General features: G+C 45.7%; 2 protein-coding genes across 2 annotated transcripts in view; one reads left to right on the top strand and one right to left on the bottom strand.

Moving 5' to 3' along the window:
* KCNB1 (potassium voltage-gated channel subfamily B member 1) overlaps positions 1 to 18,039 on the top strand; it is an 83,263-nt gene extending 65,224 nt beyond the window's left edge. Inside the window, exon 3 of the mRNA XM_039864560.1 lies at positions 12,351 to 18,039. Within this exon, the coding sequence (XP_039720494.1) occupies positions 12,351 to 14,360 (2,010 nt within the window). The 3' untranslated portion in view covers positions 14,361 to 18,039. The remainder of the gene's footprint in view (positions 1 to 12,350) is intronic.
* Positions 18,040 to 23,002: 4,963 nt separating this feature from the next.
* The window catches only part of LOC120603781 (somatomedin-B and thrombospondin type-1 domain-containing protein-like), a 30,820-nt gene continuing 26,124 nt past the window's right edge, over positions 23,003 to 27,698 (bottom strand). Inside the window, exon 5 of the mRNA XM_039864564.1 lies at positions 23,003 to 23,126. Within this exon, the coding sequence (XP_039720498.1) occupies positions 23,123 to 23,126 (4 nt within the window). The 3' untranslated portion in view covers positions 23,003 to 23,122. The remainder of the gene's footprint in view (positions 23,127 to 27,698) is intronic.

Genomic DNA, 27,698 nt, shown 5'->3' with positions numbered 1-27,698 from the left:
GCCACTGTTCTTTCTTTTCCTTTTACATGTCAATCTCTTCTCTGCCTCAGAGCCTTTGCACTCGCTGTTACCTCTTCCTGCCCCCTGCCCCCAGGTCATCCCACACCTGGCTCCTTCATATCCCTCAAATCTCCACTCAAATGTCACCTCCTCAGAGAGGCTGCCCCAAGCCACCTGAGCTAGTCATCCCTCCCCTTTTGTTTTTATCCCATCACTTTGTTTAGTTAGCAGAGCGGGTGGTGGAGAATGGAAGGGAACCACAGAGAGGTCTGGAAGCAGGGAACAATGCAGCCAGGGCCTCTAAGGAAGGGGCTTTCTTATAGACCAGGAAGAACAGGCCACAATATGGATGGATAGGGGGCTGGAGCAGGCAGGATGCCACCCCGCTTTCCGGATTCAGAGCACCCCAGGGACCCAGCTGCAGGCCCAGCATTCCCTAAGGAACCCATGACTGTTCCCCTGGCACAGTTTAATCCTTTCCCTCATCGCTGGCCACACTTCTAATGATTTATTTCTAGGCTCGCAAACTCAGATCCCAGCAGAGGCCAAGCAGGCGTCATAAACAACTCATGCAGGCCGCGCGTAAAACTTTAAAAGCGCAGGCCTGGATGAGCTGGTGCTCAGCTCCGGCTCGGGGCGGGGGGTGGTGGTGGGGGTGTTGTCACAGAGGAAAATAGGTCCACAGTAGCCAGACCTCCAGATTATTTTTGAGAAGCTGGAAATCTGAGATTCATAGGGGAAGGAAATACTGGCAACTAATTTACTGTGTGGCCAAAACAACCCTCCTGTGGGACGGGGGAGCCCTCCAGCTAGCAGGGCGGCCTCTGTTCACACTTGTCATGGCCACTCACCCTTAACCAGCACCAAGTGGCAGGCTGTGGGGTACACCTGTTCTTCCTGTGATTTCATCGCTGCCTTGCAAACAACCTTGTGGTGGAGACTGTTCTGACCCCCATTTTACAGATGAGAAAATTGAGGTTCAGAGATACGGTGCGATTCTCCATGCCAGGGCTCAGCCTGTATGTAGAACTCGTTTGCATGGCCCAAAAGCTAAAGAGGTTCCAAACTCTGCACTAAGAGCGTCAACCTGCTGAAGACTTCATCTTCTAATCCTGGCCATTTCACATTAGGGGAAACCAAGGCTCAGAGAGGTTAAGGAATGTCCCAGAGGTCATCCAGCTGGCAAGAGGCATGATTGCAACCCCACTCTGTCCAACATCAGAGTTTGTGGGTTAAACCCTTACTGTCTCTCCAGCTTCACTATAAAGGAGCTTCAACAAGTTCAAACAACCACAGAATCCTTGACAGTGCCGAGACCGTGGTCTGTGCAACGTCCTACTAAATATCAGTTCCTAAGAAGTGCTGGAACTTCCGGCCCTTCTCTGGGAATCTTAAATCACAGCCAGGGCCCTCGGATGGCATTTCTTGGAGGGAGTGGGATCCTCAAGGATTTTGTTCACATGATGACATCCGAGCAACTGATTTGCTTTCTTTGTCAACCCTAAGCTGTGGTTCTTGCTCCTGTCAGACCCCAGCACAGTTGGATGGTTCCAGATGGAATCTGGAGTCTGACCAGCAGCTTGGAGCACAGAGGGATTCCACATGATGGATCCCTTCCAGTCCTCCACTCCGCCTCTCCTTGGTCTGTGGAGGAAGGGAACTGGCATTTTTAAGGACCTATTGGATGCCAGTTACCTTCTATGTTATATCTCGATGTGATTCAGCCACTTCCTGCTGTGCGATCCTGGGCAAGTCACTTCACCTCTGTGAATTTGTTATCTCACCCATAAAGTGGAAATGCGAACGTTATTAGCTAGATCACTCTTAATTTGCAACCCAATCCAAATTGGCCTAATCAAAAAAGGACACTGATTGGTTCATGTTATTGGTTCTTGTTACTGTGGGAGAGAAAGAGCATGGGGAGCCCATACCCACTCTTCAATGCCTCAGCCCCAAAGTGAGAAATACATCATCCCCACGCACAGCCCACTGGCCACAACTAGCCACCTAGTTCTGCACAGAGGAAACGGAATGCTCCAAAGTGCCCAGGAAGAAGGCAAGAACCAGACAGGAGTGAGTGCTAGAAGGCTCTTCCACATCAGGCATTCATGCACCGCACTGCTGCAAAGATGTCAGGGTCCCTTTGCCAACCCGCCAAGCTGAGGCACCCCCATCTTCCCTCAGGGCACTTCTCCTTCCCCCAGGAAGTCTGCCATAGACAGTGAGCAATGTTGATTCAGAGACTAAACCTCAGTAAAATTTGGTTTCTTTTTCTACATTAAAAAGTAGAAATGCCAGTAATTTCTCGCTTTTTTTTTTTTTTTTGGTCTGCGTCAAATGCTTTGCATTTAATTTTTTAAAAAATCTATCCCAGTTATTTATTTATTTATTTATTTTGTTATGGCGAGAACACTTAACATGAGATCTACCCTCTTAACAAAAATGTTTAGTGTACAATACGGTAGTGTTGACTCAAGATATTATGTTATCCAGTAGATCTCCAGGACTTATTCTTCAAACGCCAATCATTTCTGTCTGCACCCCAGCTCATCATCTGTGTACACACCTATCTATGTTGGAGACCATCTCGTTAGCCTACCATGAAGCATTTTAGAAGTTTCAAAGCATTTGCTGCTTTTCCACGAGGGAGGCAGGGTATAGACCACAGACCTCACTCTCAAGGGAGGAAATGGCAGATATCACTTTTGCATACAGGCAAGGGTTAGTTCTCCATATTGTCCCTTCCCCTGCCTTGGCTAGAGTGGAGGCCACATACTGAGATGATAGAGCCACTGGATCCTCAAGTCACCAGTGCCCTGGAGATCCAACAGACTCTCAGTGATGTTGCATGAGAAAGACCAGAGATGTGAAGATATTTGCTTAAGGATATCCAGCCGGAATTAGAAAGTAGGTCTCTCAACCACCCTCCATGTCCATTTCTCGTCAATATGAATCTATAGTGAGACAAAAATGCTCCATGAGAAACTGCATCGTTAAGCCACTCTAATGCCTCTTTCTAAATGTATATTGGACATTAACCAGAAAATCTGGCTATTGTCAGAATTGACCATTCACAGAGCCATCATTCTGACATTAGCCAGAGTGGTACCCAATCCTAGCATCCAGAATAATATATTTAGCTTCCTTTGGCAACCCCAGCCACCCTGGCCAACCTCACAGAGATTACCCCTCCCTGCCCACTCTCCATCCTGCCAGACTCGGGGGGCAAGGGGACAGGTGTGTGGCACAGCAGAACCTTTGGACACTGTCCTTGCCTAACATTTCCTACGCACCTTTTTATTCAATACACTGTTCTCTGCAGCAGGGTTGGACCAATGCCATTTATCACTGCTAAAATTGACAGTCCCTTCCTCAGCTCCTCACGCCTTCAGCAAAGACGAGGAATTGGCGATCACTCAGGCAGGAAGGACGCTGCCCCACATTTCTTCCCATTACCTCCTCCCTCTGCGGGGACAAGAGTCAAGTCCCCCACAATCACCAGAGCCATTGTCCTCAGATGGGCAGGAGGTTGTAATATCGCCAGCTCCCAAAATTCCTGCTTTGGCAACCCAGAGCTTTTGGGAAGAGTCAGGTCACCTACAGGAGAGAGCACATGTTAAAAACCATAACCCCGAGCCCAGGATGCTGGGATAAGAAAGGTCCCTGGGTGTTAAGAAACAAAGAGAGACTTCAGCGTCAACTTGCTTACATTGTACAAAGACAGACATCATTGTCAAATTGCAACTTGGACAGCATTGTGAAGCGATATGGTACTAGGAGAGCCTGCAGTTGGAAATTTGACCTGATAAGGGAAGTCAAGGATGAGGGAGCTGAGACAAGAAAGATGAGTAAGAGTTAACCAGACAGAATGGAGGAAAAAGCCTTCCAAGCAGAAGGACCAGCATGGGCACAGGCCGTGTGCCAAGAAGAATCATAGAGACTATGAGAGACCAAAATGCTAATGGACCTGAGACGAAAGAGCAAAGGGGAGCCAGGAAGATGAGGCTGAAGAGTTAGGCAGGTTATTGATTAAGTAGCTGTAACGCGAGACCCCAAAATACAGTGGCTTAAACAAGATAGATGTTATAGGGCAGACGAGCAGTGGGTAAACTTTTTCAGTAAAGGGCAAATAAAGGTGCGGCTGGGATTAACTTCCATCTCAAACCCAAGATAGTTGCTCTAGCTCTGCTCATCACATCTGCCTCCCGGCCAGCAAGAAAGAAGAAAAGGAGAAAGGGCGAGCATCATTTCTGCTCATAGTCCATTGGTCAGATTTAGTCGTATGGCCACATCTAACTGCAAGGGAAGCTGGGAAGCGTAGTCTTTATTCCGGGTAGCCCATGTCCAGCTAAAACTTTATTACAATGGAAGAAGGGAAGAATATATATTGGGAACATCTACTGGTTTTTGCCACAGTGGGCCAGAGTGGCTTTGGGGAGACCAGAAAGATGTCTATTTGCAGTGGTCTGGAAGGCGATGGTGGCTTGGGGCAAGAGCTTGCAGGCGAGAGAATGGAACAGATTCAAAGATATGTGTGAGCCAGAATTGACAAGACTTGGTGAGAGATTAGATATGGGGGCAAAGAATAGGGTGGGGTGTGCCAAGTGTGACCCACTAGGTTTCTGGCTTGCGCGATTCAATGCAGATCTCGTCTGGAAAGTTCTTCGTGTATGGTAGTAAGTGGTTGCTTTCTTCAGAATTGCATCAGTCCAGGATTGCAAACCCAACCCCTACGGAGACTTGACAGAAATGAAAAGAGTGAAGGGGCCTGTGGCAAACTGGGGAGCCATGCCCAGGGCGGCTGGCTCTTAAGCTGCAGCCAATGGTTGCCCTCGGGAACACAGGTCGAGTATAGATACATCAGATTTTCCAAGGGAATCTGAAAATCTGAATTTTTTATGTGAAATCCCCAAATTTGAAACTTGGGCAAATAAGTAAAAATAAATTTCTTAGCCTCAAGGCATCTCGTTCATAATGCCTGAGACACCCCAGCAATGTCACCGCACCTCGTTTCCGCCTTCGTGACTTGGTTGCCCTCTCGTGGTGAAGGCCACAGTTGCCCGGCTTACCCCAAGCACGCAGATCCCTGAATTCCTATCCTTTTGTGCCCGGGAGCGCCCCCTGCAGGTTCCTGACTCAAATTTCTCATTAACCCCCAACTAGTGGCCCCCATCTGTGGGGGAGGAGGGCAAAACCACCAGCCTGCTCCCAATCCCCCTAATCGGATCTACACCAGTGACCCTTATAATTAAAACTCCCTGGCTGTAATCTCCTCTTAAAGCTGGGGGAAGCGGAAGTCCATAAAAGGAGAGAAAGCTTTGATAGTCCAGAAGCCTCCGCCTCCTGCGTCCTTGAAACCAGCTTGGGAGACCCACGAGCCTGAGATGGAGTCGCGGATTTACCGCTCACGAGTTGTGTGGCCCTGGGAAAGTCACTTCATTCTCTGACCCTTCTTTTATTCACTTGTTTGTTCGTTTATTTATCGACTGGTTAGGGAGCACCCACTCTGTGCCAGGTGCTGTTTCGGGAGCTGGGAATACAGCAGTGCAAAGCAGAACCAGCCTGGGCCCTCATGGAACTGACATTCTATTGTGAGACACAGAGGGAAAAAAACACTCCAGCTCAGCAAGATCAGCACTGTGATAGGAGAAGCTTGGGAGCTGTGGGAGTCCAGGGGATAGATGTACCCAACCCAGACCTGGGAGTCAGAGGGGCCTGCCTGGAGCAAATGGCCTCTGAGCTGAGGCCTGAACAGGGTGCAGGAACCATCGAGGAGAACTAGGGGAGGAAGGGCACTCTAGGCGGTGGGAACAGCATTGGCGAGGATCTGGAGATGTGAGAAACCATGGTGGTACATACCGCTCGGGAACTGTAAGTGATTTTGCCAGGATTCAGTATGAAATATGCAGTGGGAAATAGAGAAAATGATCTGGACAGAGAGGAAAAAGAGGGTCTTAATATAAAATACAAATCTCTTTATCTTACCTCATCGGGCCCTCCTGCCTCTACGACCCCATCTCCTCCCAACTTCTCCTTTGCTCGCCCAGCCCCACCCTCACTGAGCATCTTTCTGTTGCTTGATATGCCAAGCTTGTTCCCACCTCAGGGCCTTTGCACATGCTGTGCCCTCTGCCTGGAATGCTCAGATCTTCGAATAACACACTCCTCATGCTCAGGTCTCAGCAACCAGGGCATCTCCTGATAGAAGTGCCCACCACCCAACCTCCAGTGCTTCTTTACTGATCCCTCTGGTTTATTTTTCTCAGTAGCGTGTAGTACATAACACTATCCAACATCATCTTGTCCCTTTATTGGTTTAGGGTTTTTTTTGCGGGAGGTGGGATCTGCCTCTCCACACCAGGGAAATCATCTTGCTTATCCATGCCGCACCCCAGCAACTCGCATAGCACTTAGTAAGTGCTCAATAAACATATGTCAGCTAAATGGAAAGGAGTCAGAACTTTCTCTGAGAGCATGGGGAGCCATCGCAGGGTTTCCAGCAGGGCGGTGGCTTGCTCGGATTTCTGCTTCTCTCCTGTGACCTATCAATGTGGTTGTGAGGATTAAAAGCAATGGGATACTCTTTATGGAAAGCAACTTTTAGTATAACTTTATTGAGGCTTATTTTTCATATCATACAATTTACCTATTTCCAGTGTGCAAGGAAATTATTTTTTAGTAAATTCTCCAAGTTGGGCAGCCATCATCCTAAATCAGTTTTAGGACATTTTCATCATTCCAATGAGATCCCTCGTACCCATTAACTGTTAATCCTATCTCCACCCTGGCAACCACTAATTTGCTTTTTTAGTTGACATTTCATAAAATGGAATCATACAGTATGTGACCTTTTGTGCCTGGTTTCTTTTACTTAGTATAATGTTTTGGCAACTCATCCATGTTGTAACATACATCAATCCTTCTATCCTTTTTGTGGATGAATAATATTCCATTGTATAGACATAGCACAGTTTGTTTTTCTGTTCTTCAGTCAATGGACATTTGGGTTGATTCCACTTTTTGGCTGTTATGAATAATGCTGGTATGAACATGCATGTGTATGAAAAGCAGTTCGCAACCCCTGAACACAAGCTGCAGCTCTCAGCTTGCCAGAGCTTCTAGTGTCACTGCATAGACTTGATCCCAATGAGCTTCGTGACCATGAACAAGTCCCTTCCCTTCTCTGCTTGAGTCTTCCCGTCTTCCAGAGAGGAGCCTAGGCCCTTTTCTGCACGGACATTCTGTACCTCATCCACATTCCTGGAAGAGCAAGGGAGTGTACAGAGAAAATGATAAACAGTCTGTGTTGATTCCTGGAGCCTGAGGTGGGCATCCCTGTGATCAACCCCTGTGACTGATGATTAGGATATGGAGGGCCTGGCTCTTCCCAGATCTCTTCTCCCAGAAGACTGAAGTTCCCTCCCCCATTTGGTGCAGACAAGTGGGCTTCAGGATCCACATCCGCCTTGCAAGGAGGGAATTTGGGGATAGCCTCTAAGTCCCTGGTCCTGCCTCCTGCCTCTGCTCCCTGGGTTCCTGGAGTCCTGCCCAAACCTGATTGGCTCATATCCCAGGAAAGCAAGGCTGGAAATGCAGAGGCCCCATCAGGGGCCTGAGCTGGGCCTGAAAGGACTCAAGGTGCTGGCTGCTCCTCGACTCCTGAGACCAGATCAACACTGTTCATTTGGTTTTGAGGCTGTTTGTAACATGATTGCTGCCTTAGCCAGGACCTGGGGTCCTCAAACCTAGTCCTGGACCTCCGAAAACAACCTAAGATTGAAGGTAGAGGTGATAGTGGATCGCCCAAATAATAATTTAATAATATAATATATATTAAGTTATGTGATAAGTGCTCGATTACTTTCATCTCCATTTTAGAGATAAGGAAATAGAGGCTCAGAGAGGACAAGCAACTTGTCCAAGGCCACACAGCCAGGGAATAATAGTGCCAGAACTCAAACCCAAATCCCAAACCAGCTTATAAATAAGTGGAGGCCCGTGGAGTGATAAAAGCAATAAAAGCTGACCTAAGGGCCTTCTGAACTCATCGAATTCTCACGGCGACACTGCAATGACATACGCTCCCATCTTACAGCTGAGAAAGCTGAGGCACAGGGGGTTTAGCTCATCCTGGGACGTTCCCCAGATAGGAACTGTGGCCCGGACTCTGGAAGAGAGAACAGTCTTGTGGGCAGGGCCAGGAGGGGTGGGTCGGGGAAGGCACACAGGCTGCATTACCGCACACGGTATTCGATGTTTTCTCACACACAACAGAGAGGTCGTCTGGTACCTTCTAACTCTCCCAACTCAACCCTGAGCAGCAGGTGTCACACCCCCAGGACCCAGTGGGGCCTCTACAGCCCTTTTCTTCTTTCCTAGGCTGAGGGGAGGGGAGAGGGAGAGTATATTCTCAAGTACAAAGGGGGTATCTGCCTTAGAATAACAGCCCTAAGGACTGTACAATAGCTGGGTGCATAATTCATGCGTCTGTCGGCAGACATCAATTATGTGGGCCTTCCCTGGAGTCGTCTGGGGTTAGAAACTGGAGCAGGCTTTCCCTGCCAGCCTCTGAGGAAAACGGGACCTCCCATCTTTTAAACAAATTGACTCCCCAGGAATCCGCTCCTTCTCCTGCAGCCTCTCTCCTGGAGGGAGTCAGAGGCAGCAGCAGCAGCAATCTTGGGGCTCAACCCAAGGCCCCGGCTGGCTGTCCCATAAGGTCAGACCCACTGTGTGCCTAGCTAGCCCTGTGCTAGTAGCTATACATGCACAGTCCCCTTTCTCCTACTCTACAACTTATGAGGGGCTATCAGTGGTATATCCCAGGGCTTTTTAACCTCAGTACTATTGATATCTGGGGCTGGATAATTCTTTATTGTGGGGCTGTCTTGTGCATTACAGGACATTTAACAGCATCCCTGGGCTCCACCTGCTAGCAGCCAGTAGCAACCATCCCCTAAAATGTAACAACCATAAATTTCTGCAGAATATACCCAGTGTCCCTTGGGAGTCAAAATTATCCCCAGTTAAGAACCACTGGTATATCCCCATTTTACGAATAAGGAAACTGAGGCCAGGAAAGTTTCAATGCCTAAGGCCACCCAGCCAATAATGGCAGAGCTGGATTCCAGCTCCAGGGGTCACACCGCTAACCTCGACAGAGGAGTTCCTAATGTGTGCTACTAAAATGTTTTATTCCAATGATCACATATTTATTTTAATGAATATTTAATACATATATCCTTAGCATGCAAAAGCAGCAGTTTATTTTACTATCATCCTAAGAAATTTGCCTAAGGGTAAAATAAAACATAGTTTATTTATTTTATGTTTTATGTTTTGTTTATTTTTATTTTTATTTTTACTATTCAGGGAAGAGTAGTATAGGTAGCAGAAGAACACATACAACACGATATCAAAACCAAGCAAAATAAAACAACAATTTGTCTAGGCATGTATACATTTGTATTAAACACTGCAGGAAAGCAAAGGGATGAAGAAGATTTTTGATTATCTCTGGGGTAGAGAAAGACACACAGGAAGTGTCCGTGTTATTGTTACGTGTTCTGTTTCTTCACTTGGGCTTCATAGGTGTTCAATTATGGTTTGTAAATATATATAAATTAGATCTGCTTTTGTACATATCAGATATTTCATTTTATAAAGTGATTACAGAATTTTTCTTTTCAATGAGTGTAATCAAGAAAGTAAAACTTGAGAGCTTTTTTTTTTTTAAGACACAGGCTATAGCGGACATTAATATAGCCAAAAAAAAAAAAAAACCAAACAAACAAGAAGTTGATAGAATGACTGAGGCTGGGGAAACACTGCCTTTTGTGGTGCTCCCTTTCTTCTTGTGAGCCGGCCTAGAAAGACACCGGAGCTCTCTTGCTGCCTGTGATGCTCCCAGTGCCTCACACATAGTAGATAATCAATAAATAGTTGCCAAATTGAAAAATGAATGCTAGTCCTGGCCCTTACACTTGTAGCTCTACAAACTTGAGCATCAGCTAACGAACACTTTGGGAGTGCCCGCTGGTGTCGTGCCTTTGTCTAGGTGCTGGGTATGAAGAAGTAAGCCTCAGAACCTATCCTGTCCCCGCAAAGCTCACAGATAGTGGGCAGTGATGGACCACCCCCCCCATAATGTACTCCAAGGTATGGCAAAATGATGAGGGACCCCAGAGGATGGAGTGGCCAGCCCTGCCTGGGGTCAGTAGGGATGACTCAGAGGGGAAGGCGAAGGATGCATGGGTTGGGTTCTAAAAGATGGATTAGAGCACTGGACAGAAAGAAAGAGGCACAGACACACAGAATTGACGAATAGTCATGTGTAGCTGGAAAAGCGTGACATTTGGAACTTTCAGGAAAGCTCAAAGAGAGGGGTCAAAGTCAAAATGCAGAGGGACCTGACAGCCACGTGCCCTGACTGGGGAGTCACTGCAGAGGAGAGAAGCCTTTCACACTCACCCAAGCAGCAAAGGCATTTATGCAGAAAGCAAAGACGAGCCAGGCCACTCGGAGGCTGGGTGGTCTGGGCTGACGGCGTGTTGTGGGCTGAGGTATTCTCCCAGGATGACAGCTGGCATTTATCAGTCACTACATGCTGCTGGAAGGTGTTCTAAGTGTTTTGCTTATGTTAACACATTTAATCTTCAGAGCAGCTCTCTGAGCTAGATACTGTCATTATCATCCCATTTTGCACATGAGGAAACTGAGGCTTAGAGAGGTTAAATAACTGGCTGAAGGTAGGGAAGTGACAGAGCTGGGACTTGAACCCAAGACAGCCTGACACAAGAGCTCAATCTCTTAACTGGTGCCCTCTACACCCTCTCTCGAACCTGTCATGTCTTCACCATTCCTTCACTCTGCTCCTTCCCCTTGTTCTTGGGCTTCTCTCAAAGGTTCTTTTATGGCTTCTCTGTTCCCTATAACTTGGGAGACACTTGCTTGGAGCTTGGACAGAACATGAAGCTGGTTGAAGCCAAGATTGTACTTGACCGTTTAATTCAGAGGCTCACCATTCCATAACCCACTCAGCCCCACCCCTGGATCCCTGAGTGGGTCGGCTGAGCCCAGCCTGGATCTCATGTCCATCTCGGGCCAGTCGGCAGCAGCCGGAATCAAGTGGTACAAGCGTGGTAACCAGCCCGGCACTTCAGCAAGGGCAGAGGAAGAGGAGCGAGTCTCTGAAAAGAGGACACATGGGGGTGGGGGGGCTGGATAGACAAATTTAAGGGTTTAGATTTTGTCCTGAAGAGTCCTAGAAATTTATTAAGCAGGTAAGTGATGTGATTGGATTTATATTTTTAGAAAAAGACCCCCAGAGCAATTTAGTGCAGCTGCTTGCATTTCTACATAAGCCGCAGACTGGCCTAGGTTCTATCAATTTCAGCAAACATCTAGTAAGCTCTTTCTCTGGGCCAAACCATCTTCTTGATCCAGGAGACTCAAAGGTAGTTAAGCTGTGGTCCTTAGCTTCAAAAGGTCCATGGTCCCAATCGTAAGTTAATAACGTGGGTTCAGGATAACTATGCCTCTCTGGGGATCGCGTGCAAAATTTTGTGTTTCTAACAAAGGGGTCCATAGCTTTCATCTGATTTCCAACACAGCTTTAAGAGCTCCTGCTCTGGGGTCAGACAGACCCCAGTTAAAATCCTGTCTCTGCTAGCTTTGGAAGCCTACGTTTCTTCATCTGATCATTGGAGATACAATACTTACTAGGGTTTTTGTTAAGAATGAAATAAGGTATTGTGTGGAAAGTGCTAAGCACAGTGCCTAACATGACAATGAACACTCAGTAAGGGTAACTGTTGTTATTATCATTAGTATCCTGTCATGAAAGCAGTACCCCACCCCATAATATGTATGAACCACTGGTCTAGATCATGAGTCAGCCAACTATGGCCTACAAGTCAAATTCAGTCCCCTGCCTCTTTTTGTCAATAAAGCTTTATTGAAACATAGCTACACCCATTCGTTTATGTATTATCTGAGGCTGCTTCCATGCTACCACTGCAGAGTTGAGTAGTTGCAATAAAGAATTCGTGGACTTCAAAGTCTAAAATATTTGCTATCTGGCCGTTCATAGAAAAAGTTTGCCAACCCCTGGGCTAGATAATTAGCTTTAAATCATTTCAATGCTCTGAGCCATTTTCTACATCTGTATAATAAATAGATTTGAATCAATTATCTTTTTAGCTCAATCATCCAATCGTTAAGTGACTATTGAGATGTGAAATGCTCCTGAACATTTGAGGAGCATCCTGCTGGCCCAGGGTACTAGAGTGATCATCCCGTTGGTGGCTGATAACTAAATCCCACTCTCTTCTTCGACTCTCTTCTCACAGATCCTTGCCATAATTTCCATCATGTTCATCGTCCTTTCCACCATTGCCCTGTCGCTCAACACGCTGCCCGAGCTGCAGAGCCTCGATGAGTTTGGTCAGACCACAGACAACCCCCAGCTGGCTCACGTGGAGGCCGTGTGCATTGCGTGGTTCACCATGGAGTACCTGTTGCGGTTCCTCTCCTCGCCCAAGAAGTGGAAGTTTTTCAAGGGCCCACTCAATGCCATCGACTTGCTGGCCATCCTGCCGTACTACGTCACCATCTTCCTCACCGAATCCAACAAGAGCGTGCTGCAGTTCCAGAACGTGCGGCGCGTGGTCCAGATCTTCCGCATCATGCGCATTCTCCGCATCCTTAAGCTCGCCAGACACTCCACTGGCCTCCAGTCCTTGGGCTTCACCTTGCGGCGGAGCTACAACGAGCTGGGCTTGCTTATCCTCTTTCTTGCCATGGGTATCATGATCTTCTCCAGCCTTGTCTTCTTTGCGGAGAAGGACGAGGAGGACACCAAGTTCAAAAGCATCCCAGCCTCTTTCTGGTGGGCTACTATTACCATGACGACTGTTGGGTATGGAGATATCTACCCCAAAACTCTCCTGGGGAAAATTGTGGGGGGACTCTGCTGCATTGCAGGGGTCCTGGTGATTGCTCTTCCCATCCCCATCATTGTCAATAACTTCTCCGAGTTCTACAAGGAGCAGAAGAGGCAAGAGAAAGCAATCAAGCGGAGAGAGGCTCTGGAGAGAGCTAAGAGGAATGGCAGCATTGTGTCTATGAACATGAAGGATGCTTTTGCCCGGAGCATTGAAATGATGGACATTGTAGTTGAGAAAAATGGAGAGAATATAGGTAAGAAGGACAAAGTACAAGATAACCACTTGTCTCCCAACAAATGGAAATGGACAAAGAGGACACTGTCCGAAACCAGCTCAAGTAAGTCATTTGAAAATAAGGAGCAGGGATCCCCTGAGAAGGCCAGATCATCCTCTAGTCCTCAGCACCTGAACGTCCAGCAGTTGGAAGACATGTACAATAAGATGGCCAAGACCCAATCTCAGCCCATCCTCAATACCAAGGAGTCAGCAACACAGAGCAAACCAAAGGAAGAACTTGAAATGGAGAGCATCCCCAGCCCTGTAGCCCCTCTGCCCACTCGTACAGAAGGGGTCATCGATATGCGAAGCATGTCGAGCATTGATAGCTTCATTAGCTGTGCCACAGACTTCCCTGAAGCCACCAGATTCTCCCATAGTCCTTTGGCATCACTCCCCAGCAAGACTGGGGGCAGCATAGCCCCAGAGATGGGCTGGCGGGGAGCTCTAGGTGCCAGTGGTGGTAGGTTTGTGGAGGCCAACCCTGCCCCTGATGCCAGCCATCACTCTCCTTTCTTCATCGAGAGCCCCAAGAGTTCCATGAAGACCAACAACCCCTTGAAGCTCCGAGCACTTAAAGTCAACTTCATGGAGGGTGATCCCAATCCATTGGTCCCTGTTCTGGGGATGTACCACGACCCTCTCAGGAACCGGGGGGGTGCTGCAGCTGCTGTTGCTGGACTGGAGTGTGCCACACTCTTGGACAGGCCTGTGCTGAGTCCAGAGTCCTCCATCTACACCACAGCCAGTGCTAGGACACCCCCCCGGTCACCTGAGAAACACACAGCAATAGCATTCAACTTCGAAGCGGGTATCCACCAGTACATTGATGCAGACACAGATGATGAGGGACAGGTGCTTTACAGTGTGGACTCCAGCCCTCCAAAGAGCCTCCATGGGAGCACCAGTCCCAAGTTCAGCGTTGGGACGAGATCAGAAAAGAACCACTTTGAAAGTTCGCCCTTACCCACCTCCCCTAAGTTCTTAAGACAGAACTGTATTTACTCTACAGAAGCATTGACTGGAAAAGCCCCTGGTGGTCAGGAAAAGTGCAAACTCGAGAACCACATCTCCCCCGATGTCCGTGTGTTGCCGGGCGGAGGAGCCCATGGAAGCACACGAGATCAGAGCATCTGAACTACCCCACGCGGAGGAGAGACGTGTGGCGAGGTCCAAAGAGGAGTGCGGCTCAGCTTACCTGCCACAGAGCTTTTCTGCATGAACTCTTAAAACAGAAAGGCTCTGCAAAGCCCCTGGAAAGAAGAGAGACTCCAGAGAAAGCTCCCTAAGGCCTTGAGAGTCATGACAGGTCCATCAGAATGAAGTTGGCCAAGCCATAGGATATGGCGCCTCCTTGTAACAACTCCACTGCCCTCTTTGGGGGATGTCATGAGCAGAACTCACAGCCACCACTACCACGTTTTAGACATAACCACGGCCACCTATTCCCCATTCTTCTCTTATGGCTCTTCATCACAGCCTCTGAGAGCAACACCTCCATCCCTCCTGGCTTCTCTGGAGAAGGATGCTGGGACAAGTGGCTTATACTGAAAGAGTGGGTTGACCAATTTGGTTTCGGGTATTGCCTGGCCACCTCTAGAAACTCCTGTCCATCATCTCTCGGATGGATCCCACTGTTAGAAGGCTACAGGGAAGGCCTGTGTCATAGAGAAATCTCTGTGCCACAAGCCAGGATCCCAGCACAAACCCTTACTCGAATGTCTTCATTGACTTCAGTATTTCGTAGTACCTGAGATTTTATTTTGAGATATCATCAGGGTGAGTTGCACCACTTGTACTCAATTCTCATTGCCCCTGGCAATCTGGGGAGGGTTCAGAAGGCAGGCACTCAGCCAACAGAACTCTGAGTATTGCTTTAGGGTCGTAGAAGGAAAAAGTGTTCTGTACATTGTTAGTGTAGACTCAAAAGATATGCAAGTGTCAAATATGCAAAAGAAATAGCTTATTCAAAGAGACTATGTTACTGAAGAACAGAATAAAATCTGATTTTTTTTTTTACCTGCAAAAACGAAAAGAAAAAAAATATCTTCAATTGAAATGCCCAGTTCAGACTTTTGAATACTTCCTGCTGTGGCAGGGAAAGCATCTACTATAATAGAAATTCTGTTTTGTTTCCTGTGGTATAAAAAAAAAGTTAAAATAAAAAGCACTTTATGTTTTTCAAAAATAGGTTCTACCAGGGACAGTGTCAACATCTTGCACTTTAAAACAAGCACGATTTCCTGTGGGCCACTCTTTGGAACTGCAGTTGAATTGTTGCTACGTGCCTGTATCTGGCTACGGTGGGTGATATTGTGCTGGTATTGCTGTGTCAGTCTGTGGGCACCTTCCCTGCCCCTCTGAAGCTTCCCTTTTGCCCCCTTGCAAGGAAAGATACTTGGCCTTTGAGTGGGGCCTCCCATAAAGTCACATGTACAGGAAACATGCACTTCTTAGAAGTATACAGTAGATGGTTGGGCGTTGGGTGTTTTACTCTGTTCTTTCTTGTCAACCAGCTGTTGGTATGTTTTTAGTGTCACTGTCTGTATTAAAAGCTCAGCTCTTCTTTCTGCAGCCATCAATGCAGCCAGTACAGACAAAAGCAATAAGTATTTGTGTGCATCATGAGTGGTTCTGGTGTATTTCTTGGCGTTGGTCTTCCTGTCCTAGTTTGATGAACTGGTGTTAGTCTGCTTGATTTCGTCCAACAGCATGGTGTTGCTGGCTGTTCCTCGGTTCAGTAACATAGGGTTGAGCCACTGGCTAGCATGATGCCATGCCGTTGACCCATCTGTCAGTAAAGATGACATGTGTATTGATCTGCCTGTTTTTAGTACAATGGACTGATGTTGTTCTCTTAATACAATTTGGATGGATGATGTCCCAAGTACAATATTGTAGATCTGTCAGTCCTCAATTGTGACAGGCGTATGTCCTCCTGATGGAACAAAACATGGTGTCATTCACCTGTCCTTCAATGTGTTATTGGTCTGTCTGTTAGTACAATGGCGCAATCTACCTGTCAGTACACAAATATCACAGAGTCGCTCTGCCTGCCCTTCCTTCCAGCAGCATGAGGTTGGGCCACCTGTCGCAGGTAGGATGACATGGGGTCATTCCACCACCGTTAAAAATGCGTGTTCTCTGCTGAATACACACCTGGTTCACACTGCTTCTCAGCGTCTCCAAGGACTGTGGTTCCCTCCAAGAGGGGCAGTCCCGTTCTATGCTGCGTTAACAAAGAAAATGCATGCTGAAGTATCTTGACTCTTCCGAGGTATCTTCAGAGTACTCTGGCAGCAAATGTAAAGGGACTTAAGGGACAAAGAAAGTGGGAGGTCATCCTGTTCTAGTGACACACGAGAGAGAGGAAGAAGCAATGTTCTCAGGGGGTTTTGCTGAGCACACGTTGTGGGCGGGGGGCCTATCAAGGAATGGCCACCCTGGGCCATCCTACGTATCACTTTGTTTTCATCGCCATTGACATCTGCCATCAGCACAAATGTGAAAATTCAGGGAAAACAAACAAATGCTTTTTGATAAAAGTAAATAGTTGTGATTTCTGATTCAGATATTTTTAGAGATGATGCTATCTGTAAAAATTAATAACAATAATAATATAGTCTATTTTACATATCAGGAAAGGGAACATGTTTAAATATAGCCATAAATAGTGAGAAGGAACGTGCCACCCCTTCTTCAAATCAAGGCATTTCATTTGTTGGTTGAAGCGGATGAGAAGTGTACAGATTGGAGATGATTTCTTTCTTTTTTTTTCTAACTAACAACCAATTGGTGCAACTCTCCTTGTAACCAAAGGCCGTTTCTGCCTTGTGTGGTCTTGCAGGATCTAGCCCTTCCTTCCTCGTGTGTTTTGTCTGACCTTAAAGTAGCATTTTATTGAGTCACTTTTGAAGGACGAATTCAGAAGTATCATTAAGAACCTACTTTTTCAGGCTTAATAGCCAGAGTCCTATAGAGTTCTTATAGAAACAGAATAATTGAAACTCAGCATATACTATGCTTAGAAAGTATTGCGTTTTGTTTTGGTTTGGTTTTTTTCTTTCACTCGTGTATGTATTGTGGGAATATAGCTTTTACCCTGTGCGCCCAATTCAAAATAGAGTGCTGTAAGTTTACCTAGGCCCCCACCTGCCAAAAAAGAACGTACCTGTCTCCCTACCTGTACCTGTGTACATGCACTGGGAAATCTGCCTAAGAGTCTCCACTGAGAAGCTAACCTTGTCCGATGGATCTTGATGGAGGAGAGGAAAGTAATGGTTTGGAGGCAGATACTGCTTTAACTTGGTGGTCTGTGTCCCAGCCGTTCCTGAACCGATGAAAACGGAAAACAAGGCAACCCATGGAAACCAAACTAGGGCCTGGAGATGGATGGACTCCTGGTCCCTTTGGCGAACTCAGTGAACTCGTCGAGAACCCAGCTGAACTTGAGTTCCAACTTCCACCATTATCAGAAAGGGCTCGGGACCAGGTAGCTATGTGTCCCAAACACGCGGGGGGAGAGTCTGCAACCAGCAGAGAGAGGTGGGCAAGCTCTGGAGGAGTCAGTTTCTTCACCTTTTTATCTTTGGGTAAAGAAAAACAATAGGACTTCGATGCAGTGGATTTCTCAGTGCCTTCTTTAGGAATTTTATCTTAAGCACACTTAATGGGGAAAGAAAAAAAGAGGAGTGAACATTTGTTCCCGTGAAGCCCCTTTCTCTAAAAGCATTGGGGATCAAGAAAAAACAAAAAGAAGAAGAAGGGGAAACAGCAAAATCCTGAGGAGGCCATTTTTTTCCAGCCCACCCATCTTGCCCCCAAGAATTGCTGGTGATACGAACTTTTTCAAACTGATTCCCAACCTCTCCTCTGTGTCTTAGTAACTGTAGCCTCGTTTCTGCCCTTTCTCCTAATAAGATCCACATTTCTATGGAGAAAAAACAAAACAGTATTCTCTTCTGTAAAACTGTAATGTATTATTGATGTTCGTAACTATTGTGTATTTCTGTCTTGCTCCAAGTCATAGCTGGAGTATATAGTCCATGGACGAGGGGAAATTTCAAATTCACCACAGACAAGGGTCACTAAAGCCAGGTCTCTATCTCCCTCCTTTTCTTATTTCTCTGCCAACTAATCCCAGGCTTCAGCCTCCAACCAAGCAACTTTGAATCAAATGAGAGCATGATGAAACGCCTCTAAGTTTCTTTGGGAAAGGACTTTTTCTGTGGCTGCAGAGTTGGCAGAAGGAAGAAGGGGGCTCCCCTGAGTCCCCTAGCAGGACAATGAAGACCCTCCAGCCCTGAGCTGAAGTTTCCTCGCCTCTCACTTCTTATATGACAGCATCCAAATGCTTTCACTCAGCCAGGGAGACCCAAACCAGCCCTGGCTACACCCAGAAATAAGAGTTACCTCTGCATTTTCTGTTGCCATTTTTCTGGCTCTAGAAGTATCTGATGCGTGACTACATCATAGAATGTCCATGCATCTCAGAGTAGTCTATTTTTCTGTTCAGATAAAAAAAATATATATATATATGTATATGTATTTTTAGCAAATTTATAATAGGGCCATTGAGTCTAATTTCTTCTTTTGTAATACAGAATAACATCTTAGGAAGTTTATTGTTGGTCATTATCGTAGCTGATATTTTCTGGTCATTTTCATTTACTCCCATTGTCTTTGGGCTGCTTTTTCTTTTCTTCCTTTTGATTCCGATTTCCTGCGGCTAGAGAAAGACTTTAAGGTCTGACTTCTTGCTACAGGCATTTCCTGACACGAGACCTAGAGTCTGTTGATACTGTTACTTTCTTCATTCTGTCTGTGTTTCTCTTATTTATTGTTCCTAAGAATCCAGGGCATGGATGCAGGATTGAGAGCAGAGGACGCGGGGCTACAGATGACCCTCAAAATCAGGATGGGATGTGGACTGGTTTAGCTCATTCCCCACACGCCTTTGGGGATCTGAGGGGACTGAGTTTTCTCATCCCCAAAGATTTTAGAACCAAAAATATGCAAGCCAACCTCCCGCTAGCATTTCTGAGATCCAGAGCACACCCAAGCCCCTGTCGGCTGGCCTATTGCCCTTGCCCTTCTCCCTGAAACATCGATTGGATCTACAGGACAGGCATTTTCTGGTTCTTGCAAACCTCAGAGAACACGCTAAGCTTCAGACCTCATCGACTTTTTATCAGTTCCTCATTTCAATCCATTTCCAGCAGCCTCACCAAAACAGTGGCCAGACAGGCTTGCAGCCAAACCCTGAGAAGACGTGTCCCCAGAATCTGCCATCTCATCTCCCCTTCCCTTTCCAGCTGCTGGTTCCATAGAGCCAGAGATTCATGGCAAGGGCAGCTTCCACCTACCCAGGCCTCAGGGAGGATTCTAGACTGTCCTGATAATTAATTCTACCAGGTGGTTTGGATGGCCAGAAGATTTCTCATGAAGCAGAATCTTCAGCAGAAAGTGATTCTTCATCCATCGACTCATGCAGGAAGGTGAAGAAATCTCAGATAATCTCCAACTTGCATTTACTTAGATTTTTTTGTATCCCACTTGCCTTGCTGTCAGCTTCAGGGCTCTTGCTTCTGCCCAGATCGGAGATCTGAGCCAAATCAGAACCCCCAGATAACAGAGAACAACCCCCATTGGAAACACACCCAGAGGAAACCAACCCAAGCATGAATCTATTATTCTGGACTACGACCCTAATCAGAGTTTTCCCACCCCCAATTTCCTGATAATCTGCTTTGAACCAGAGCCAAACAAAACAGACAAGATGTTTTAAAACTTTTGCACGAGAACAACGAAAAAGTTGTTTTTCCAGTAGTTTGCTAGGTTTAATGTCCAGGTAAGCAAACACCTTCGTCTGTGGCTGTTTTCAGCTAGAAAGAGATTGTATAGTTTGGGTTTCCATTCATTGTCCCTGATATTGTCTTAACCTGGAATTTCAACTGAACTTCCCAAAATATCAACTTGAAAAATTAGATCTGGAAGGGGTCGGTTAGTCGAGTGGCCCCTCATCTTCACCTCTAACTAACTCTCCATTCCTTCCTTGCAAATATTCTGTAAAAATCTAAAGGCTGGCCAAGATGGGGTGAAGTGGGGCAGTTCACCTGAAGAAGAAACCGCCTGCCTGCGGGATGGCCGTGTGTGAGTCTCTGAAAGTTTCTCTTGCATGAGAGGGACAGAGTGGTCAATTTCAGCTCATATTAAGGAAGCACTTCTAACAGGTGTGGCTGCCTACCCATGGAACCCAATGCCATGTTGGATAATGAGCTTCCTGACACCACACGTGTTTAATGATGGGATACATAATGTACAAAATGAGTGTTGCAAAGGGACTCTAGTATTGCATGGCAACTGGACTGAACAACCAAGGAAATTCTCTCTCCTTCTCTGTTTCTCGGGTGTGTGTGTGTGTGTGTGTGTGTGTGTGTGTGTGTACATGCACATATGTATGTGGTTTGAACATCAGGGCACAGACTCAAGCCACCAAGGCAAGCAAGGAACGCAGTTAGCAGGGACTCAAATGCTAGGATTTGGAGCTTTCAGAGGGCGTACCAGGTTAGGAAGGTGACATAGGGTACCCTGCTTTCTTCTTGCTCCCTGTCTTGGACAATTTTGATGACCCTGTAGATCATGCATCCAACCCATCCCCAGTGCCCTAACAAACCACACTGAATGAGATGACCCTTGTGATACCCTCCCCAAGGCCAGCCAAAAAGTAATCCCTTTTCTGGCTGGCTATCTCACGGTGCTTCAGCCCTTCTGCCCAGATCCTGTGCCCTCATAGGCCTAAGGCTTTGTGTACAAGAGACACAATTATCTTTTACCCACTAGCCAGCCGCCAAATGAACAAACTGCCCAGGTAATAGCAAATAGCACCATTCCCAAAGGGCTTTTTTTTTTCTTTCCTGGCAAATAAAACAGGAAATCCCATTCAAATCCTTTGGAAGTTCCCACCCAATGAAGTAAGTCCAGAAGGGCCAAAAGAGAGAGGCAGCTGTAATCCACTTTTACAGCAAAACAAGTCTTCAGCTGCCTCCAGGCAAAATACCATCTCCCACATCTGTCGCCCCTTCCCAAGTACATCTGGATGCTGCATTCTTCAAATGAACCATGTGACAAAAGAGGTTTTTAAAGTCCCTCTTAATGGCATATGGTGGATTTGGAGGAGATAAGGCTTCATCCTCAGGGTGACCCCAACTCCAGGCCGTCTCAGGCTGTTTGATCACGAGGCGAGGCAGGACGATCGATTTGAATGGATAGGCTGAGCAGCTGCCAGTTTCCAAGATCCCCCTTGAGGCTCTGCAGGAATAGCTCAAGTTAGTGGCTGCAATGATATGACAATCCTGGGAAATGAAGGAAACTTCCAATTCTGTCCCATTGGGATGCTCTTGAGGGTCATGCATGGATCACCCCACCCTTCCTGCCTCCTTGAACTAATCCAGGTTTGGAAAACAAGGAGAGAAGCACAGAAGCAGATGGCCAAGAGGTTCGACAGGTTGGCTCACAGCCCCTAGTCTTCACTAGGGCTTTGGGCTGTCTCTTAGATGAGCTTGATCTCCGAGCTTGGTATGCCTGGTTGGTGGGGAAGAGGGAGATCAGCAGCTGCTGGGCTGGCAGCTGGCCCTTTGCTCTCCAGAGCTATCATGACTTTAATCCAAGGTCAAGGGCTGAGAACACCATTTTCTGCACTAGGAACTCAGGATTATCCGCCAGTGTATGCCCTTGGCACATAGTGGTCCCCAACCTGTATTTGTTTGAGTGAGTGAATGTGTAAAATGATTGACTTCTGAGTGAATGAATGATGTGTGAATGTGTGAGTGAATAGAGGCATTTATTAGTTCTTACCTGGCTTGAGGTATTGCTAACTGGGAAGGAAGAAGAAATGGGGGGCCCCTGCCACTGAAGCCTTTAACAACCCCACTGACACCATCTGTTCTTGAGTATCAGGGACCAGGATGATGTCCAAATTTGACACTTGTCTGTCTGCCCTAGAGGCCATGGGCTTCTAAAAGCTACCCTTCTCGGGGGCTCAGGGGGCCATCCCCAGCCTCCTTCCTACTCTCCTACTCTGCATCTTCAGCCTCGTGTTCTAGTCTAGTTCATACATAGCCCATTGGGAGACCACTTTGTGGTCTCCCAGTGGGCAAAGCCAAGAGTCCGAAGTAGGGGCTCTCCCTCACCTGGGACTTGCTGGGGGCGGGAATGTGAGTGCCGACATCTGCAAACTGGATTGCATTCCCGAGCCATGGGAGTCCAGCTGGAAAAGAGGGCCAGCCTGGCCTCCAGGTTTTAGAGTCTTCCTTTCTTCTGAGCCTCAATGCCCCCATGGTAGCATGCATTCCATTAGCTAAGACCCTCTGTCTCTCCCAGGACCGTGGTGTGAGGTTGAGGCTTTTCTGCCAGCAAAGCCATTCTGATTGCCCCACCCATGATAGGGGCCAAGCCAATCACATTAGCCATAAATGACCAATGTCCTTAGCTGCTCTTTTCTCGGGGTCATGTTCTTGGGTCCTATTCATCTCTGGTCAGTTGACGTCTCTAGTCCTTCCTGTAAAGGTGAAATGAGCATTACACACACACACACACACACACACACACACACACACATACGGAAACCAAACAACAAAAAAAAACAGTGTCTTTATATGCATGTGATGAGATGAAATTGTGACCTACAGCTGCTGTCCTGTCTTGTAAAATATGTCCAAATGTTTAAGAATTCTAAGCAAATGGTCCCTTAATGAAGTCTACAGAGTTCAATAAAAAGGTATGGAGAAAACAAGCTTGGTGGAGTTTATTTTCTGGAGAGCATGGAGAGGCAGGGGTGTGAAGATCTGTATGAGAGGCTGAATCTGGGGAACTGGAGGGGCAGCACAGCTTATTTCTCTTTACCTGAAAGAGAGAGGATATGAAAATGTAACTGGCTTGTCACCCCAATATGCAAGCAGTGGTAAACCCACCCCATGCTGTGCTCATGGACCAAAGCCCCGGTTCTGGTCATCTGGCTCTCATGTCAATAATACGTGGGTATTTTGGGCCTTACTAGCTCTCTCTCATAAAGATACTTCTCAATGCCTACAGGGGCCACACGTTCAACTCTCACAATCCATCTCTCCTCTGCCTGACAGTTCTCCATAACACCGACCACCTCTGACACAAAGTATTTTATTTATTAATAAAATAGAACGTAAATTCCCTCCAATAGAACGTAAATTCCTCCCACCAATAGAACCTAAATTCGAAAACTGAAAAGCAAGAACAAAGACTAAAAAGCACAACAGAACATCCAAGGACCGTGCACGTGTCTGTGCGTTTGCTTCGCTTCGTCTTATTTTGCTTGTCCCAAAGAGTAATGCTCCGTACACACTGCCTCTGCACTTTGCTTTTTTTCATTTTCATCCTGTATATCTTGAAAATCATCCTGTATTAATACACAAAGAGCTTCCTTGTTCTTTTGTAAGCCTATGGCATGTTTTATTGTACACAATAATTGCTAGTCTCCTACAGCGGAGTGTTCCGGTTGCTTCCAAACTTTTGCAATAACAAACAGTGCTGAGATGAATGGCCTGTCGGTGGTTCCTGTGGGCTCTGCCTTCAAAATAGATCTGGAATCTGCACTTCTCACCCCTCGGCTGCCACAGCTCCAGGCCATGCCATTGCTCTCTATTGCCTAATCATTGCAGCAGCCTTCAGACGAGGTTCCCTGTTTCTGCCCTTGATCCCTTTCAGGCTCTTCTCAACATAGTGGCCGGAGGGATCCTGTCACTCTGATCATATCACTTTGCCCTCAAAGCCTTCCAAAGTCACATTTTGAATAAAATCCAAAGTCCTTGGCATAATCTGCCAGGCCATACATCAAAGGGCCCCTGCCTGCCTCTCTGATTTCACCTCTCCCTGCTCTTCCCTGAGGGGGCTCTGTTCCATTGTCCCTGACCTCCTCGCTGTTCCTCAAACATGCCTACCACGGGCTCACCTAATTCCACCCCTTTCCAGCTCCCCTCCCAGGCCCCTCTACCTTCTCTAACTTCCTGTCTTACTATTCTTTCCCTCCCTCATTCACCTTCAAATACATAGGCCATCGGTCAGTTTTCCAATACACCAAGCATATTGCCACCCCAGGCCCTTTGCTCTGGCTATCCCCTCTACCTGGAATATTGTTTCCAGGCTAGCCACATGGCTCACTCTCTCCAATAGAATGTAAATCTTCCTCCAATAGAATGTAAATTCCTCCCTCCAGTAGAACATGAATTCAAAAACTGAAAAGCAAAGAGAACAACCACTTTTAAAAAGAGAGAGAGAGAGAATAGAATAGTCAAGGACTGTGGGATAACTACTAAAGGTATAATATATGCATAATGGGACTGCAAGAAAGAGAGGAGAGACAGGGACGAAGAAAATATTAATACGATAATGACTGAGAACTTCAGCAAATTAATGTCAGACACCAAACCACAGATCTAGGAAGTTCAGAGAATACTATGTAGGAGAAATGCTCAAAAAAACTATACCTAGACATGTCATTTTCAAATTACAGAAAAATCAAAGATAAGAAAAAGCCCTGAAAGAAGCTAGAGGAAAAAAAAACATGTTACCTATAGAGTAACAAAGATGAGAACTATGTTCAACTTCTCCTCAAAATCCAGGCAAGCAAGAAGATAGTGAAATGAAATATTTAAAGTGTTGAGAGAAAAAAACACCAACCTAGAATTCTGTGCCCTACAAAATTATCCTTCACAGGTGAAAGAGAAATAACAACAGAGACAAACAGAAATTGAAGGAGTTTGTTGCCATTACACCTGCCTTGCAAGAAATGTTAAAAGAAGTTCTTTAGAGAGAAGGCAAATGATATAGGTCAGAAACTCGAATCTACATTAAAAAAAAAAAAAAAAAGGAAAGACTTTCAAAGAAGGATTAAGTAAAGGTAAAATAAAAACTTTTTTCCTTATTCTTAATTGATCTAACAAACAACAGAAGGACAAATCAACGAAATCAAGAAAATAATACACAAACAAGATGAGAAGTTTGACAGAGATAGAAACCATAAATAAAGAACCAAATAGAAATTTTGGAACTAAAGAATACGATGAATGAAATGAAAAACACAATAGAGAGCATAAACAGGAGACTTGAACGATCTGGAGAAAGAATCTCTGAACTCAAAGACAGGTCATTTGAAATCACCCAATCAGAGGAGAGAAAAATAATAGTAAATGAAAAAGAATGAAGAAAGCCTCTATGAATTATGGGATATCATCAAAAGAAACGATTTATACGTTATGGGAGTCCCAGAAGAAGAGAAGAGAAAAGGGCAGAAAGCTAATTTAAAGAAATAATGGCTAAGAACTTCCCAAATCTGGGGAGAGATAGAGATATCCAAGTTAATGAAATTTATAGGTCCCCCAACAGATTCAACCCAAAGTGATTTTCTCCAGTACATATTATAATAAAATGGTTTAAAACTAAAGACAGAGAATTTTGAAAGCAACAATAGGGAAAAAAAACTCATCAAGATTAATATACAAAAGTCGACCTTTTTCCTACATACCAGCAATAAACAGGTGGAATTTGAAATTAAAAAAAAAAAACACACAACACCACTTAGATTAGCACCCTCAAAAATGAAATAAGTATAAATCTAACAGATATGTGTAAGATCTATATAAGAAAAACTACAAAAGTATGACGAATGACATTAAAGAACTAAATAAATGGAGAGATTGTAGATATGAAGACTCAATATTACCAAGATGTCAGTTGTTCCCAGCCTGATCTATGGATTCCATGCAATCACAATCAAAATCCCAGCAAGTAATTTTGTGGATATCAACAAACTGATTTTAAAGTTTACATGGAGAAGTAAAAGATCCCAAATAGACAACACAATATTGAAGAAGAACAAATTTGGAGAACTGACACTACTTGACTTCAAGACGTACTATAAAGCCACAATAACCAGTCACTCAGCAAACACAGGCTGGCACCTTCTACATGTCAGCTGTGGATAAGCACTGAAATTCTGAGATAAATTAAAACATTCTTTCCTCCTTGGTTTCTTTCTCTTCCCTCCCTCCCTGCTACCCTTCCTTCCTTCCTTCCTTCCTTCCTTCCTTCCTTCCTTCCTTCCTTCTTCTTCCTTCCTTCTTCCTTCCTTCCTTCCTTCTTTTCTTCCTTCCCTTCCTTCCCTTCTTCCTTCCTTCCTTCCTTCCTTCTTTTCTTCCTTCCTTCCTCCCTGCTACCCTTCCTTCCTTTCTTCTCCTTTGTTTTTCTCCCTCCTTCATGTCTTTTTGCTTTCCATAAACATTTATTGAGAACTTCATGTGCCATGGACCCCCAGGGCAGTCCAATAAAGCTCACAGACCTCTTCTCAGAAGAATAATTTTAAGTGCATACAATAAAATACATAGGTTTACAAAAGAACTCTATTAAAATGCAATTATCAAAGTATTTTTTAAATAATATATATATGCTTCTTTATTAACAAATTAAATAATAAGATCTAGCAATGGGTCTAGAAACTACAATACTTTCAAGCTAGTTGAAAGCATAAGTGCTGTTTTGAAGCATCCAGAACAGCTAAAATGGGGTACAAAACAATCTATAATTTTTATTAGTGACAATGTCACAAGTATTGCTAATACCACTATGATTTGTCACCTGAAGTGCTACATTTCAGCTAGAGGTCAGTGAAAATAAAGATAGAGAGTTTTGTCCCATCCGAGTTCACAGACCCAGATCCCTACATTAAGAGACTTTGAAATCTATCTCATGGGTCATGGCTAGCACTTTTTAAATGAAAGAATAATATAGACTAGACGAGACCAGCATAGAATAGACCTGTATGCATTGTTCATAATAAGGTGAGTATAGATTTATGAAACTTTCATTTCAATTGTGTGTGTGCATATGTTACAGGTCATGATGCAAAAATACTTCTTTCTGAAATTCATGGTCGAAAATATCTGAGAAGCCATGGCATGGCGGAAAGCAGGCCCAGCACAGCCACTGCCACTGCCACATTGCAGGTGCAAGCATCCTTGTCCCTCCCTCTGGACCCCGATCAGCCTTGTTTGGCCCCTGTCTGCCCTTCTGCCCACACACAAGACCCAAGCTCAAAAAAAGCTGTGTTGTCAGTAGCTGCACAACTGTTCCCACCCTCCTTGGGGAAAGGAGCAGGTGTGGCAATATCCATGTCCTGAGCTCATCGCCTGTCTGGGGACATGCCCCTCCTGATGGCCACATGTTCCCACAGTAAATATTAGGAGAGCTGCTTGTGAAGAGCCAGCTGGCAGCATGTCTGGAGGTGCCGGGCTGCAAAGGTTGGCTGCTAACGAAACCACCACGATGATACGCCATGGGGGACTAAGGCCAGGCAGATACTTTTGTGCTTTTCTGTACACGTGTCTGTTCTTATTCCCATTCCTGGGTATTGAAAGAGAGAGTCTGGGAGAGGATATTGGAATCAGA

Source organism: Pteropus medius, unplaced genomic scaffold (genome assembly GCF_902729225.1).
Source record: "Pteropus medius unplaced genomic scaffold, Ma_sr-lr_union100, whole genome shotgun sequence".
Taxonomy (NCBI): domain Eukaryota; kingdom Metazoa; phylum Chordata; class Mammalia; order Chiroptera; family Pteropodidae; genus Pteropus; species Pteropus medius.
Note: the sequence above shows the minus strand (reverse complement) of the source record. Positions and strands in the feature narration are given on the sequence as shown.